At 43.0% G+C, this 17,227-nt stretch overlaps 1 protein-coding gene across 13 annotated transcripts in view; it reads left to right on the forward strand.

The window, feature by feature from the left end:
- The first annotated feature begins 27 nt into the window (after positions 1 to 27).
- The window catches only part of BCL2 (BCL2 apoptosis regulator), a 235,803-nt gene continuing 218,603 nt past the window's right edge, over positions 28 to 17,227 (forward strand). For 6 of the 13 annotated variants that reach the window (XR_012379975.1, XM_025886343.2, XM_025886344.2 and 3 more), the window contains exons 1-2: positions 30 to 920; positions 1,138 to 1,985. Coding sequence is in view for 10 of the 13 variants with exons in the window: in XM_025886343.2 (XP_025742128.1) it covers positions 1,416 to 1,985 (570 nt within the window). In the remaining 3 variants the exon portion in view is untranslated. Of the gene's footprint in view, positions 921 to 1,137; positions 1,986 to 10,751; positions 11,082 to 17,227 lie in introns of those variants that run through there. The other 7 variants (XR_012379974.1, XR_012379973.1, XM_073898080.1 and 4 more) reach the window with 4 other exon arrangements.

Genomic DNA, 17,227 nt, shown 5'->3' on the forward strand with positions numbered 1-17,227 from the left:
CCCGCCCGCCGCGCTCGGTTTCCCCGCCGAGCCGCCGCCGCCGCCGCCGCCGCCGCCGCCAGCGAAGGTGCCGGACGCCGGGCCCTCCCCGCCGGCGCGGCCGTCCTCGCCCAGAGCGGGTGCGCGGCGGGAGCGCGGAGGGGGCGGCCGCCGCCAGCGCCGCCGCGCAGGAGCAGGAGGAGGAGAAAGGGTGCGCAGCCCGGAGGCGGGGTGCGCCGGTGGGGTGCAGCGGAAGAGGGGGTCCAGGGGGGAGAACTTCGTAGCAGTCATCCTTTTTAGGAAAAGAGGGAAAAAATAAAACCCTCCCCCACCACCTCCTTCTCCCCACCCCTCGCCGCACCACACACAGCGCGGGCTTCTCGCGCTCGGCACCGGCGGGCCGGGCGCGTCCTGCCTTCATTTATCAAGCAGCTTTTCGGAAAATGCATTTGCTGTTCGGAGTTTAATCAGAAGAGGATTCCTGCCCCCGTGCCCGGCTCGTCCGCCGGCCCCCGGTCCCTGTCTGTCTCCCGTGGAGGAGTGAAGCGGTCCCGCGGATAGAGATCCATGTCTGTGCCCGCGCGTGTGTGTGCGTGTGTAAATTGCCGAGAGGGGGAAAATCACAGGACTTCTGCGAATACCGGACTGAAAATTGTAATTCATCTGCCGCCGCCGCTGCCTTTTTTTTTCTCGTGCTCTTGAGATCTCCGGTTGGGATTCCTACGGATTGACATTTCTGTGTAGAAGAAGTCTGGGAATCAAACTGGAAATTCTCCTAATTTTTTACCCTCCCTCCCCCAACTCCTGATTCATTTGGAAGTTTCAAAGCAGCTATAACTGGGGAGCTCTGAAGATTGATGGAATCTTTGCCTTATGCATTTGTTTTGTTTTCACAAAAAAGGAAACTTGACAGAGGATCATGCTGTCCTTAAAAAATACAAGTAAGTTCTTTGCACAGGAAATTGGTTTAATGTAACTTCCAATGGAAACATTTGAGATTTTAACTTTAAGTGCATTCGAGTTAAGTTTAATTTCCAGGCAGTTAAATACATTCTTTTTAGTTGTGTAAGTTGTAGTGTGTATGCCCTGCGTTCTTTCACCCAGTGTATAAAGGGAAATGCACCTGATTTTGACTTAGTTTTCTTTTTGACCTTTCAGCATCGCAGAGGAAGTAGACTGATATTAACCATAATTAATAATAATGTGCCTCATGAAATAAAGGTCCGAAAGGAATTTAAGTAAAAATTTCCTGCATCTCATGCCAAGAGGGAAACACCAGAATCAAGTGTTCCGCGTGACTGAAGACACCCCCTCATCCAAGAATGCAAAGCACATCCAATAAAATAGCTGGATTATAACTATTCTTTCTTTCGGGGCCGTGGGGCGGGAGCAGGGGCGAGAGGTGCTGCTGGTACCCGGCTGCTTTCGGGGGCAGGATGGCGCACGCTGGGAGAACAGGGTATGACAACCGGGAGATAGTGATGAAGTACATCCACTATAAGCTGTCGCAGAGGGGCTACGAGTGGGACGCCGGAGACGCGGGCGCCGCGCCCCCGGGGGCCGCCCCCGCGCCGGGCATCTACTCCTCGCAGCCCGGGCGCACTCCCGCGCCCGCCAGGACCTCGCCGCCGCCGGCCCCGGCCGCCCCCGCCGCCGCCGCCGCCGCGGGCCCTGCGCTCAGCCCTGTGCCACCTGTGGTCCACCTGACCCTGCGCCAGGCGGGCGACGACTTCTCCCGTCGCTACCGCCGCGACTTCGCGGAGATGTCCAGCCAGCTGCACCTGACACCCTTCACCGCAAGGGGACGCTTTGCCACGGTGGTGGAGGAGCTCTTCAGGGATGGGGTGAACTGGGGGAGGATCGTGGCCTTCTTTGAGTTCGGTGGGGTCATGTGTGTGGAGAGCGTCAACCGGGAGATGTCGCCCCTGGTGGACAACATCGCTCTGTGGATGACTGAGTACCTGAACCGGCACTTGCACACCTGGATCCAGGACAACGGAGGCTGGGTAGGTGCATGTCTGTTTGAATGTGAGTCTGGGCTGGACGTTTCAAATCTGAGGCTGAGAGTCCATGGTTGGAGTGTGGGTGGGCTCCTGGGCCAAGGGCAGGCTGATGAGCTAGGGACGTAAAATCAGCTTGCCTGCTTCCCTCCCCCCCCCCCGCCCCCCGTTTGAAGCTCCCCCTGCCAACAGTACTGTTGATGATTCCTTCTGACTAAAAGTGTTTTCCTTGCTTGCCAGCCGTCGAGTCTTAAACATCCAGCATTTGCTATCCAGTGGGATCTCGGGATAAATGGTATCCCTTCAGAGCTTCTCAAACTGGGGGTCCAAAGATCCTCCCCCCCCCGCCCCCGACAAACGCCGGGACTCCTCAGGAGCTAGACTCCAGGATGGTTTGGCGATCCCCATCTTAAACAAGTTCCCCTGGGGGTTTCTTACTTGTACTACAATTTGGGAACTACCCAGTTAGAAGAATAGACTCCACCAGGGGACCAAGGGCATGCCTTTTCTGACTCACTTGGTAAGATCTACCCTAAGAGGAGATCCGGTGTAGCCGCTTTCCCTGGAGAACTTAGATGTGTTTGTAAAGAGGTAAGTTGACTTCCCAAAGGTCCATGAGCTCCATCCTGTGGTGGGTACCACATTGTTCCCAGTGGGCATGACTGAGTGTCTTGAAGAACATTGGGCCATGGATACTTTATCTCATCAGTGACATAATTTGTCCTGGCTGCATACTCTGTGTTCTATTTCTATACCCGGTGTACGATTTCGAAGTTTACTGTAATTTTAGTATATTTTACTTTTCACCACCTACAGTCCACATCATTTGGTGGTCTCCTCTGCGGAAGAAACATGCATCTACAATGTCTATAGAGAGCGTAGAAGCATTGATTCTCAGCTGTGGATTCTCTCATGCTCTGACGTTAGTTGTAGTGATCGATGCCTGTAGCTTTGAAGAACATCTGTGAGGTGATTTTTTTCTGGTGCTAGATAGAGCTTCTATCACGTTAGCATAAAGGTATTGTTTTTGTGTGACTCTTTGGGGGGAGGGGGCCCACATCCTAAGACTGAAGAACTGTAATTGAGATCTACATCTTGTATGTAAAATTACTAACTTATGAAAAAGTAAAAGAGGAATCTTGTCTGGAAATTTTTCAGACGTTTTGTTTTAATGTGAAGAATTCTTTTTGAAAAAGGCTGCAGTGCAGTCCTTCCTTGTATGGTCTCTAGGGAGAATTACTGATGTTACTATTTTATAGGACCTAACAGGAGCACAAAGCCTAGAAATGACTACAAGTGGATTCAATTTCAAGAAGCACATTACATATTTTACTACAGTTTACAAGCATGCTAATATTAAGGCCAAGAAAAAAGAGAAAAAGCCAAGAACGTAGATGGCTGACATGAAAATCTGATCCTACTTGATCAAATGGACAAAATTTCGATGCCACTGTTCAGTGTTTAAAAGTAAAATATCCCCATTTAAATTCCTAACATGTAAAATGCTCCTTGTGAATTGTCTTTTTGAGATCTTGGATTGTCAGATCTTTAGTAATTCTGGAAGAATTCACTAAAGGGTAAAAGGATATTTTTGCTAAATGTTTGGTTAAGTAGGTGGTTTTATTTTTAACCACCATAACCAAAAAGGTAGAGAGTTCCAGACTCCAAAAGGATCTTTTTAAGACCAAAGTAAAACTGATTTGACAGTTCATATTTTTATGAAAAAGATATTTCAAATTTTCTTTCTAGTTGAAAGAAATCCAAGGTGGTAACTGTCATCTGTTAAGAAATTTAATAAAAAGCTAGGAAACAGACATATGCTTATGATAGAAATTAAGATAGAACCTTGGCCTTTGTTTTGTTGTGTTTTACTATGTTAACATCTCATGCAATTGAGTTTCCTTTTCAAGTGAAGTCTCACTTTTAACTCCTTTCCAAATAGAGTCTTCATAGTAGAGCCTATCTTTGTGGTCAACAGGTATCTGAGATTGATAAATGTCAAGGCTGTATTTTATGATGCCAAACCACAAGGACATACCATAGAACGTGATAAAGAAATTTTTTTACAAAACCTCTCATAGTAAAAATGAATCATATAGAGACACAAATAGCTGATGTAAAATGTGTCATTTTCAGAACAACATGTAGATGGATGACTATATAGGAAAACAAAGGAATTTGGCCAAAGAAAGGAGGTATCAGGAAGTGTAATCATAAATGGATACTTTGGAATCAAAGTGGTATATTTGAGAGTTACAGATGATTTACCTATCCTTTCAAATAGGCATGACTAATCTAAATGTTTAGTGTAGGCATAGGGCATACAGATTTCCCCCCGAAATTTGCACCAGTCAGGGTTGCATCCTTAATACTGTGTTGCGTCTTACAGTGTAAAGTACTCTGAATGGCAATGGTCAAGTTTCAGAAGAGAGCTAGTACATTCTTTTGACCTTTGACAATGAAGTGTGTGGCTTCTAGGACTCAGTGGATCATACTGCGCATAGAATAATGGGCATTTCAGATCTGAAGTCACTTTTTTTCTTTGCTGCTTTTGATGCAAAATCAGCCTTCTGAGTTGAAGGAAAACTGTTTGTATTCCATGTTCCATAGCTTGGAGGAAGCAGCGTCTTGGAGGGAGCGGTGTCTGAGAGATAGTCCCAGAAGTCTACAAATTAAATAAAGACTAAAGAAGAAACTGGGTTAGAATGGAGTGTGGCTTTATTCCTAAGTTTGAATAAGGCATTGTGAGAGAAGCAGGACAGAGGGATTACAAGACAGCATTAGTTCTAGGAAATGTCTGAGACCCTGCTACTCCAAGTGGGGTTCACAGACCAGCAGCAGGGGCATCACCTGGGGGCTTCTTAGAGATGCAGAAGCTCAGGTTCCACCCCGTAGCTAATGAGTCTGAATTTGTGGTTCACATGAGATACAGGTTTTCAAGTGCACGTAACAATTAGAGATGTTTATTATCTACCATTGGTTCCTGGGGCCATCTTTTAGGAAGAATGACAATCTGGGGTGGATCCTCCGGTGTCCCATTCCAGCGGCCTCACGGGTTTCTAGTGTTACCTAGAATACTGAATATTTCCCACATGTCCTCTAGTGTGATCTGATCCTTGGACGAGATACAGTGGAACAGAAGAGAAAAGATAAATTATTGTAAGCTCAGTCTTCTCAAGAATGTTTTTCATGGTAGCTATATAGTTTGTATTGGCATTATTCATCCCAATAAAGTAACACAGCTCTTCTATTTCAATTAAAGGCCGGAGATTTCGCTCTTTTGATACCTCCATTAGTTATTATTTTACCCCCTCGTAACACGGTTTGAGTTCTATAGATGTGTTGACTGAGATTGCTTCAAGGTGAAGGGGCTCTTGTAGGCAAAGTGTTGAGATATGGGAACGTTGACGGTGGGTGAAATTGATTGCTCCCTCCAAGCTGAGAAATGGGACAATATTCAGCTTCATGTCTCAGAAGAGAGTGAGCTGTGGGCTACTAAAAGAAAGAGAAGACTTAAATAGGAGATTAGCTTCATTCTGTTGATGAGATGGTGGCGTGACTTTTCTTTTTTCTTTCTTTCTTTTTTTTTTTTTTTTTTTTTTGGTCTTTTGGTCTTTGTGGTTTAGGAAGACAGGAACTTACTTCTCCACATCCAGTAGAGGTTAGCTTCCTTTTTATTAGTTGGTCGGCAGGCAGTTTCTGTCTTCTGTTGGCAGTCCAGACCCACCAAAACACTTGATTAACTGGAAAGCAATACCATTCTTATGCCAGTGTACGAAGTAAGTGCAAAAGCATCATTTTCCTGGTGGCCAAGTATCAGCTGCTTATGGCCAGTTTTGGCAGCGAAGTGATAGAGATTAAAAATAGTCTGAAGATGATCCATTCTTAAGTAAGATATTTAATGATGAACTTTCCTTGGGAAAGTGTATCTTTCTGCCTGCTAAGAATCACATGACTCCCTGCAATAATTTATTCTGTAGAAAAAAACTACGTTATCGCCCCTAGAGTTTGCAAGTCACGTGCTGTTGAGTGATTGTATTTGTGGACCTTTGTAAAATTTTATAGTTCACTTAGTTCCCTTTTCTGTTGTACGGCTTTCATTGCTATTCAGTGTCTGTTGCAAACATGGCTTTCTTTTGCGCGTCCTGTTACTTTCAGCTGCGCTTTCTAGTGAGGACTGATTGGTCTTTTTAGCAATTCTTAATTGACCTGGTACCTTTCAGAATGTTTAAATGTCATGAGGCCACACAGAACTCCAGGTAACAGAAAGCCACAAGTTGTTGTTGCTGTTGTTTTTAATAGCAAACTCTCAGAGTTTTTCCTTATCTCTACTTCTAGTCCTAGCCAGCTTTTTGGAGGAATGGTGAACCCACTCAGAAAGCAGGTATGTGGGTGCTGTGTTTATCACTAGTCACTCCTGCTCGCCTCTCCCCGCGCCCCTTTCTGAGGTCACTCATGTCTCAGCAATAGTCGCGCAAAGCAGTATCTCAGCACAAGTGCATTTGTGCTGGAAAAACAACACTGTCTTTGTCGTGTACAAGTAGAAAGGCTTTCCCCCCAGAGGAAAAGAGATAGATTGTATTTGAGGTTCAGAGGTTCTGTTAAACCTTTTTAAGGTAATCTAATATCATCACCTTATTCAGGCATAGCCCTAACCTTGCAAGCTGGTCACCCTTTCCCCCACCTACATACAGGAGACCACTCTGTGAATTTACTTCACTAAGAAGCTTTTCTTTCATTCTTCTTGGTTGGATTCAAACAATACTAGTGTTTGACATCTAAACAGGATTAACGCTGAAAATCATCCAAGGACTGAGACAGTTTTTCGACAGACATGATTGCAAGTCTTTATGTGCCTGGCCCTGGGTTAGATTGGGGACACAGGGAAGTCAGCTTTACCCCTACCTTGGGTGACCTCACGGGCTAGTGTTGTAAGTGTCTAAGTAAACTCATAGTTACATGCAGCCCTATGAGCATGATCCTAGATTCTCAGATTTAGAGAGAAAAAGAAAAAAAAAAAACCCAAGTATATATTATTTTGCATACACTTCTATCTTTGCCTAAAAATGTTACTTCTAACCGTATGGCTGTTCATGTGTGCATTACGTCTGATTTAAATAGGAGGAGAAATGTAGATAACCTAAAAAATACTGTACAATACAAACACACACTTAAGAGAACTGAAAGGCCGGGGGAGTTCCCTTGTTAAATATTTACCCATTAAGCATCCTTAATACACATTAAGAAGACTTAATAAACACCTGTCTTCAATTTTTAAGGTATTTCATTAATTCTTTGTATTTAAAAGACAATCAAGGCCTTGAATAGGATGATTAGAATAACTGAATTTGAAGAACTGTCTTTCTTAAATCATCCTTGTATGTAGAAAAATACAAGTTGATTTTGAACAGAACAGGGGCTCTTCCTTTGGGAGAGATTTAAATAAAAAGCTTTTGTTTTCTTTTGTTTTAGGTTATAGTACTGTTTCGTTTATTAAGAGGCTTCTCTTCCCAAATCTGTTTAGAGAAATTTCTGGTCCACTTTAGCATTTATGTTCCTGAAGGGCAGGTCTTACCACTGTCTAACTGCTTACACTCATGGTCCTCTTTCTTTAAATGGAGATTGTAAAACTTTTGAAATTACAACAAAGCCTTTTTCCTTTTCCAATTTGTTCTGATATATGCTCAATTCTATAGTGCCAACATTGTTTCTCTGCTTGTTACTTGCCAGACAACAGATCAACCCAGCTGTCCTTCAGTACGCATGATGATCGCATGACTGTTTCTAGCTCTCCAAAGCCATTGGGGCTTTTTCATGGGGACCTTGCCCCATGACTGTCCCCTACCTGCCCATCATCCCACCACCGAGAGACGTCCTGGATGTAGCTCCTTGTGCCCTCCCAACACGCACAGGGTAGGATTCACCTGAAGCAAAGAATGTTCTGCCTCCATTCCAGCAAGAGGGAGCGGGGAAAGGGCTGTGGCCAGAGCCAGAATATAACCTCGACCCCCGTCTTGCTGCAGGCAGCAGAGCAAGGCACAATTCTGTCAACAGAGGCTACGTTTTCCCCCAGAGATCGTGAATTCCAGCCGCTTGGGGGGTGGGGTGGGGGGGGTAGAATCTGCCGGCAGAAGTTTTATTTGCTTCATCTCTGCAGTGTGAGATTAGAGGGGTTATACTCTAGACATAGATTAAGTTTTGACTAACTTAATTAAAATAGCTTCTATTCCAGACTACTTCCCCAAACCGCCCCCAACCGTTTGTAGCAATGTACTGAGAGCTACTTGGGTGATTTTTCTTGGGCGATTGACAGGATTCTATGAGAAACTTCTCTACAGAATGTGGACCTCTCTTCCCCATGACACATGGAACATGCACTTCCCTGGGAAACTGTTTGGAAAATTTGTGTTTTCATCCTGCTCCTTGTTTTGCCTTCAGAATGTCAGGGATAGAGCCATATTCCATTTTTAGTTAATAATCAGCTCATCGGCTCTCTGGGGCTTCAACATAATGAGTCAGAAGCTTATGACTGACCCCACTCTCCTCTTTACTATGCCTCCTGAAAACAACCCGAGGACCCACTGCGTCAAGTGAAGCTTTAATATTTCAGGGGAGATTTTCCATCAAGGCTAGTGATAGTTCCAATTACTATATTTCTCTCTTTTTAACTGTCTTTTCTTAAGCTGTGGAAGTATCAAGAGTTTACGACTTTGAATACTTAGAGCACCAAACAAAGGATCAATGTTGCAGGCCATCTCTTCTTGACGATTTCCATCTCTTCTTGGCTGAGAATGAAGATTGCTTTAGCTGGCAACACCATGAATGTTGTATCTGTGTAGTGACTCTGAAATTGAATTGCAGCCAGATAGTCCACTCAGGTGCATTTGAATGTTCCAGAAGAATCTGGGACAGATACTTAGTCCTCTTAATTCTCTGCCTATTTGCCTATATATATATATATAGGCAATATATACATAGAGTAATATGTATATATGTACATATATATATATATTACTTTCTTGCTATTAGAATAGGAATAAAATTAACTGCAAACTATATCATCAGCTTTAGAGATTGGTATTTTATCCCTTAAGAAAAAAGGCAAGTCCATAAATGAAGCCAGTTGGCACTTCTGAGTCTAAAATTTCAGGACTATCTCCTAGTCATTTCCCTTATGAATTCCTGCTAACATCTCTCTCTCTCTCTCTCTCTTTCTTTGTCTCTCTCTCTCATTTTAAAACTGAAAGCTTTTAGAGGTGGTTTTGAGTTTTTGTAATAACACAATTATAGGTATAGTGAGGCAGAGCCACTTACTAAATATTAAAGTAACAGTATAAGAAGAAAACAGTATGAAGTAGTCTTATCAAGGCAAATGAGCAATCGTTCACAAAACCTAACTCACAAAGGGCAGGGATGGAAATGAAAAGAGTTACGAAGATCTTGTGATTTCGCATATCATGCACGTTAATTTTTTTCATTGAAAACACATTTACTGAGGGCTTACTATGTGCAAGGCTGTATGCCAGGTGTTTTAGTTGAGTAAAACAATGTGTAAGGTCAACTTTGCCTTCAAGGAACTTGCCAACCAGTAGTGGGACTAAAAAGATGTAAGTTGCTGCAATGCAGTGGATGGAGAGATCTGGTCCAGCTGGAAGGGGATCTGGAAGAGTTTCATGCAGGAGGTAGACAGTAGGAGGTATGGGGAGAGGGCGTTTTAGATAACTGGCCTGGAGAAGTCAGAGCAGACGGGAATGTATGAGGCCTAATTGGACAATAGTGGGAATAGTAAAGAGTATTGTCCTAATTGGACAATAGTGGGACGTAGAGCTCTCTCATGAGATATGACTAGGTCCTAGGTAGAGAGGTTTGTATTTAATTTGGTTAACATTAAAACGATTATCAAAAGGGTTCTGAGGCAAGGTGGGATGGGTGGGCTTGTGGAAGATTGCTGGACAGTGGGAGACCAGGTAGGGGGTTTGAACCATGGTGGCAGAGTAGGGAATGGAAAAGATGGGGCAGATGGGTGGGGGCAGTGCTGAAGGGAAACCAAAGGACTGACAACAGATTGAAGAAGCAGAAGACTCAAGTCTGAAACCCAGCTCCTTCAAAAAGTGATATTGTTCTCAAGAGAAAGAGGAAAGATAAGAACTGTTGCTGTGTTGTGGGGTAAATGTGATGAAGTTAACTTTGGACATTTTCAACTTGAGTTTCTAGTAATATATCCAGGTGGAGATGCCCATTAGCAGTTGGCCTTAAGGATCTGGAGCTCAAGAGAGAATTTGGGGCAAGAATACAATATGCCTTTCCCCCCAAACCAGGTATATTTCCCATTTCCTTCTTGTGTTTCCAAACATGGTCCTAACTGCCCCTGCTGATTCCATACTGCTTTTCCCCAAAAGTCCTCTGTAGACTTCTGTGGGTTGGATTGCAGTGATTAACTTGGGAGTTAACTATTCAGAGCCTGGCTTCCCACTACCAGTTTGCCTACTTAAACAGTAATTCAACTTGGGTCAAATTAGCGTTGTCCCAAAATCCTAATAATAACCATCATTTGTGGAGATCTTATAGAATCAAAGTGTTCTCCTTCACTGGTACTTTGTCATTTCGTAAATTATTTCTCCTATTCTATTTAACCTGCACCTAGGAGAGTAGATCGTAGGTACATACAATAATTGTTTATTGAATGAATATCAATAAAAGATTATGGAAGAGGCACTTTGAGCATCTAACTCATCCTAACCAACTAACATTCTCCTACTCTCCTTACTACAGAGTGTGCGTCTGTGTTCCAAATGTCCCACGTCACAGATTTGTTAATACTTAATAGAAATGAAAAAAGAAAAACACCTAGGAAGTGTTTTGATTTCATCCCTCATCACTGAATTGAAAAAGTATGTCTTTCATACTTGAAGACAAGTCTAGATTTTGCTTTACATTAAATGTTCAACTTTAATAAAAGTCTTTAATGCTAATATTAGACACTAGGCTATGGGTTGTCACCTTATATCTGTTTATACATAGAATGACCACAGCCTCTGTATACGTGCTTAGCTGCTCTCAGTCCCATGGTTCAAATCTCAAGCTGAGTACAAGTCTTGATGTCTGAGATTTTCATCACCTTGTCACAAAAGAAATCAGGGCTTGTCCAGGGTTCTCACAGTGGGAACAAGGTGGTTTTCCCCCCCTGATTAGTGTTGTAGCTCCAATGTAAAAGAACCACAGCATAAAAGTCATAGGAATAAAGGATCCCCTAGTTCTTCTCCCATGAAAAGAAGCCTCCTGTTGAAGGTGGAAGTCAGTAGATCTCAATGTTCCCAGAGGTGAGAGAACCTAAGATTTTACTTCTCCAGACACTGACCAGCAAGGAGACCACCAGGGGTGTCCTGGATAAAACCACTGGCCTGGCAGCGTTGGACTCCCTTCTCTCTCTTGCTTGAAGCAAGAATCACCGCCTTTCTGTGGTTTTCAGAACTGGTGAAATTTGTATTTTAAGAACCCTCATCCCTTGGCATGAAGCAAACTCAAAGTGTTATTGCTCATCATTTGTCATCTGTTTGAGAAAGATTGTATGATTTGTTTACTTGTAATGAAGCTTGACCATACTTCTCCAGGGGCTTTTTAAAAAGAAGGATGTGTCAGCTTGCAGATTTGTCCCCATGAATGAAACCACAAGCAAAATCTCTTCTCTCTCCCATCCTCCCTCTCGTTTCTTTAGTGGCCATCTGTGCATTATGTTACCATTGCCAGACCCTCTTCAAGTGGCTTATCTATGAGTGAATTCAGAAACTTCAAATTAGAAAGGACACCCAGATAATTGGCCTGTTCTCCAAAGTATCCGTCCCCTGTGCTACTGCCAGATTCCTTCTTAATGAATACATCCAGTGACAGTGGGATTCTTGAGCTTGTCCTATCCGTGAGAAAATGAGCTTCCCTGCTTTGTAACAGCTTGTGGCTCGGGGGAAAAAAATGACAGCCATTGCACAAGTCTCCTTTGAAAGTCTTCTTCTTTCCCATAAATGATACTTTGAGAACACACTTACGGGGTTATTAGTTTTCTATTTCATGCTTGGCCTGTGTGTGAGAATAACACCAGCTGTCACTGCAAATCAGTAGCTAAACACGCTTTGTCTGGTTAATGTGAGCATTTAATATTTGGCTCAATTAAAAATTAACTGATGAAAGTGCATGTCAAATGGAAATTGAAAATACCTTTGTAAGGAATATTGAAAGGGCACAACCAATGAGGAAATTAGTGGTCTTAAAATGCGGAGACTTGGGAGAAACTTCATCTGAGTCTGAGACCCTCGACTCTTCCTTCCGACCTCTCTCCCTATTTGGCTCGGCATGATCCTGAAAAGGAGGTCCTCATCCTTACTGTGAAGGACTCAGTGGCATCTCTGTGTTTTCTAGAGAATGACTGCGGTGTGTTGTTTTATTTTGTTTTGTGCCGGATCGTACAACGAAAGCAGACAGAACAGGAGACGGGTTATTTGTCCCACACTTTTTTTTTTTTTTTTTTTAATTGAGCACATGGTTAGGCCTGGCCCCGGGGAAGTTGAGGGCTCACGGTCAGCAGGGTGGAGATCATCACAAAACAAGTGTAGCTGAGCCTGAGGAGAGCCAAGGGAGAAGACATACAACCACAGTAGGGGCACTTATTAGGGTCAAGGAAATCTTCCCAGGGAAAGGGGGCTGAAGCCTGAAGAAGGAACGGGAGCTAACCTAGAGAAGTGGGGAGGGGGAGCAAAGTGTGGCCAGCAGGAAGAGAAGCTGGGGGACAAAGGCCAGAGACCGCAGCCTGCCACAGCTCTTGGGACTCTGGAGCCCAGCCTGGCCGGAGGGAGGAGCGCAAGGGGGCAGGTCAGAGAGGCAACGCGGGAGGTGCGCCACTGTGGAGGGCTTTATTCTAGAAAGGTCCTGCCATTAATCAGACTGGGGAGAGGCTAGCTCAGCAAATGAGCAAGAGACCATGCACCTGACCTAGAGGAATGGCAGTAGGGACAGCGAGAAGCTGATAGTGTTGAGCAATGGTTAGGACTAGAACGGAGAGATTTTTATTTAGGAAGACACAGTGATGGACTGAATGCTTCAGAACCGGGCTCATTTCTTCTTCAGTTACACTGCTCTTTTTCCGTAGTCATTTTGAAAAGAATATGGTCCTCGTTGTAGTGAGATATATGAAAAAATATACATTTTTTTTTTCTTATTTCCCATTCGTTTCAGTTAGCACTGCCGGGCTGAAAATTTTATTTTGTTAGAATTCACATCATAATAAATTGTCTTAACAAGCAGTTAACAAAAGTGTATTTGAAGAAAGAAAGAATTCAGTTTTGAGAGGCAGTTTTCATAGAATTTTCCTCCACATGAAAAAAATCGCAACAGTGGGGTCTCACCTTGTTGGAGGATTTTAAAGTTTCCAAAGGAATTCCGTGTCTGTTGGCTCCTTTGGTCTTCATGAGGACCCTAGGCAAGGCAGGTATTGTATTCCCACTTCTCTCTGCCTACACCCTTTTTGCCATTTGTTTATTCCCATGCAAAGAGAAAAACACCTGAGAAAGCTGTGGAGGCCAGTAATTCCTGGTATTCATTCCCAGACTCAGAGTCCGGTGGTTATTTCTTTACACTGTGCTGCTTCTGAGGGTATGTTTTCACAAGGACACCAGATTCCTCAATAGAAACTTAATCAAGTATATCTAATGTGGAAAAATAGTATCCTCTGCTGCTTTTTACCTCAAAAAATGTCAAGAAAATTAAAATGTAGTCTTCTGTTTCAGGGTTTTTTTCCCCTCCTTTGATTTGGCTTTTGAAGGGTGTTTCATATTTATGGCAGAGGGGCATCTAACCTCTTGCCATTTGATGCCCACACGTTCGCTCAAGACCCCGTGGGTATGCTTGGGAGCTGGGCAGGATTGAGCAGGTAACTCCTCCAGGGGACGGTAGTGTGAGGGATAGGAGAATTCTCGAAACTCAGCATGAGGGTTCTGGGACACAGCAGGGCAGGCAGAATTATACGAACGTAGACCATCATTTTGATTGTTTGGCATCTAACCGGCAATCCACGTTTTTATTAACTTGTAAAATTGGCCTCTTTAGGTAAGCGGCATAAACTTGGCGATTAAAGTGCTTATTGAATTTAAAAAGTGGCGGAGCCTTCATCAGCAAGATCCCATAGTGTCTAAAGGGCATGTGGCTATGTTAGTTCAACCTCATTTATTGAACGCATGTTGGAAGAGCACTGGAGCTGCAACAGAAAACATGGCGGTCAAGAACTGTCTCGCATACCTCTCATGAATCCAACACTGGTAAAGAGGTTAGCACAGTAAACAGGCAAATAATTAACCATATAAGGGACTACAATATAACAAAATGGAACAAATTGATATAGGAGTGTTGATGGGGCTTATTAACTCTTGCAGGAGTCTTGGGATTTCTGCTAGTAGTATTGCAGATTACACAGAGGAGGTTAAATGGCTTTTTAAAGTTAAGAGCTGAAAATATAATGTTCTTCCTTAATATTAATGTATGTATTAGTATAACACAGCCCGTGTGTCAGTTTAAGGTCGGTGACCATGCACAGTATAGAGTTAGAGAAGACTTTCATTTTTGGCTAAAGTGTCTGGAACATTTTTCCCCCTTACGCCTACTGATCTTTTCATTTTCCCGCATTTCCATGTATAACAACATTGGTCAATGGCCCCAGTCACTGAAAGCCAGAAGGAAGGAAGGAATTGATTGCACCCCAACATGTGCCAGACTCTGGGCTTAGTGCTGCTATGGATAGGAGATGATTTAACCCCCATAACCTCTTCTGAGGGTAGGAAGTAGAATTACAGATTGAGGAAGCAGAGGTTTTGCAAAATCAAGGAATTTTGCCCAGTAAGAGGCAAAACCAGATCCTTTTTTAGGCAGTCCAAGTGGTCATGGATGTCCTCTAAAACGTCAAGAATTTTTTTTTTTTAATGTAAAATAGAAACCTATTAAAAAGTAACACTTTGCTGCATGTGACTTTTTGGTTTCTTTTGTGTTTCCTTAGGAAGCCAATTAGTCATCTTTATTTTAGTAACTAGGAGGTGAAATCTTTCATAACACCAGCTTTTAAAAGTTCTTTCATAGTTGAAAAAAGAGAGAGAGAGACAGAAACATTTTGTTTCTGTCTCTCTCCTCTTTGGCTCCAACAGTCTGTGTAAATAAGTTTTGAAAAATAAGTAGTAATCACCACTTCATACCAAGACCAGACACCTGATTCAGAAGCTGTCCCAGGGGTCAGTGTGTGTGTGTTGGAATAACAAATCCACAACTCTGTCCTGGTTCAAGAGAAATGACCTCACTGTCCAATTGTAACCTGCCTGAGGCCTTCATCAAGAGGTGGGAAAAGTCTGTGGTTTTACCTCTGGTGGGATCCTCAGCCCTTCGAGGTCTTATTTTAGGCATGACCTTCGTGTTTTTTTTCCAGAGTCCAGAGGTGGAATGACATGTTCCTCAAGCTTACAAGATGATGATGATGTATCTTTTTTTTTTATATTTAGCTGTAAATTTTATTCTACTCATATAAACAAACCCACTTTCAGCAACCAGGGTGTATCAAGGGAGAGTCATTTCCATCTCCCTTGGTTTAATTTGGATACATTTGACCTAGAACAGCACAGTGTTTCCACAATAACATTTGGACAGGATGCTGCTGTGCTGGTTTGCAGGGCTCAGGGAGTTTCGGCTGGGCCAGGAAACTACTTTCTTAAAAGAAACCTAAGCACTAAGTTCTGACAAGATAGGAAACTCTTACTAGGCTCCTTATTAAACCTACCTCTGTTTTTCTTTGCTTTCTCATCCATTTCTGTATCTCTTTGTGTTATTAAGCAATATAGATTGAATATTTAACTTAAGTTCATATGCCAAATGAGTAACTGAAATTCAGAAGGCATAAAATAAAAACCAAAGATTGTTTGAAGGGGTTTGTTTGAGGAAGCATATATAAATAAAAAAAATTAAACATTTCTCCCAGGCACAACATGTTATAATTTTTAGAGTAGAACTTCATGGTCTTTCATAAGGAAGCAAAAAAGGAAGGGAAATTATTATTCAGGCCGAGGGACAATAGTAACCTTTGATTAATCGAGACAGAGTTCAAAACCAGCCTCCCCAAACCCTGGGATCTGTGTTCACTGAACTGAACACCCCACTAGCTATTTCCGCTCTCTTCTGGGGATTAGACTGCTTTAAAAATGTAGGTCCAATATAATCTAAAATGTTTAATTTATAAGCTATAACCCAACACGATAATGTTTAAAAGTCTGCTTTATGTATTTTTACAAATCCTTAAAATCCCAAGGACTTGAGATAATTAGGATCTTTGTTCTTTAATGGCTTTCTATGTGACCTCTTAGTGGTAGGGACTGATCTCAGGACAAGGGCGGGGTAGATTTGGATTCTGTGCCCAGGAGGGGCTCACTCGTGTCCAGCATGAAGAGGAGAGGGCTCTGCCTGTTCTCTGCCTCAGTCATACCTGCGATTATTTATAATGTTGACGTGGAAATGAAGAGCGCTCGTTTGTCACCAGGATTGTAATTGGGGAATGAAAGGTCTTTATGACCGCCAAGTCCATTAACACTCTGTTTAGCAATTATGATGATTCTAAACACAAGTAAGAACTAGGAAGTAATTTCAGCCCCTGCTATGCAGAAGGGTAACACAAAGGTTACACACCAAAGGTCACACCCATTAGTCATAAGAGCTTGGCCATCACTCCTAACAGATTTGGGTGTGTGTGTGTGTGTGTGTGTGCGCGTGCATGTGCGTGCATGGAGGGAGAAATGCACATAACCTAAAAGTTACCATTTTAACCATTTTTTTAAGTGCGTAGTTCAGTGGCATTCCATACATTCTCAGTGTCGTGCCACCATCCTCACCATCCATTCCAGAACTTTCTCACCCCCCCAGACTGAAACTCTGACTCCATTGAACACAAACTCCCTGTTCCCTCCTCTCCTCAGCACCCACCCCCCCGTAACTACTCTTTTACTGTCCACGTGAATTTGACCGCTCTAGGTACCTCATACAAGTGAATCTTTTTGTGAACCTTTTGTGTCTGGCTTACCTCCCTAACATCGTGTTTTTGAGGTTCATCCATGTTGTAGCATGTGTCAGAATGTGATTCCTTTTTAAGGCTAAATAATTTTCCACTCAGTTTTTGTTTTTGTTTTTGTTTTAATGCATGTTCTCACAAGATTGGTTATCATTTTTTTCTGGTCCAA

This window comes from Callorhinus ursinus, unplaced genomic scaffold (genome assembly GCF_003265705.2).
Source record: "Callorhinus ursinus isolate GAN/ISIS: 27379988/994484 unplaced genomic scaffold, GSC_fseal_2.0 scaffold11, whole genome shotgun sequence".
In the NCBI taxonomy this organism is placed as follows: domain Eukaryota; kingdom Metazoa; phylum Chordata; class Mammalia; order Carnivora; family Otariidae; genus Callorhinus; species Callorhinus ursinus.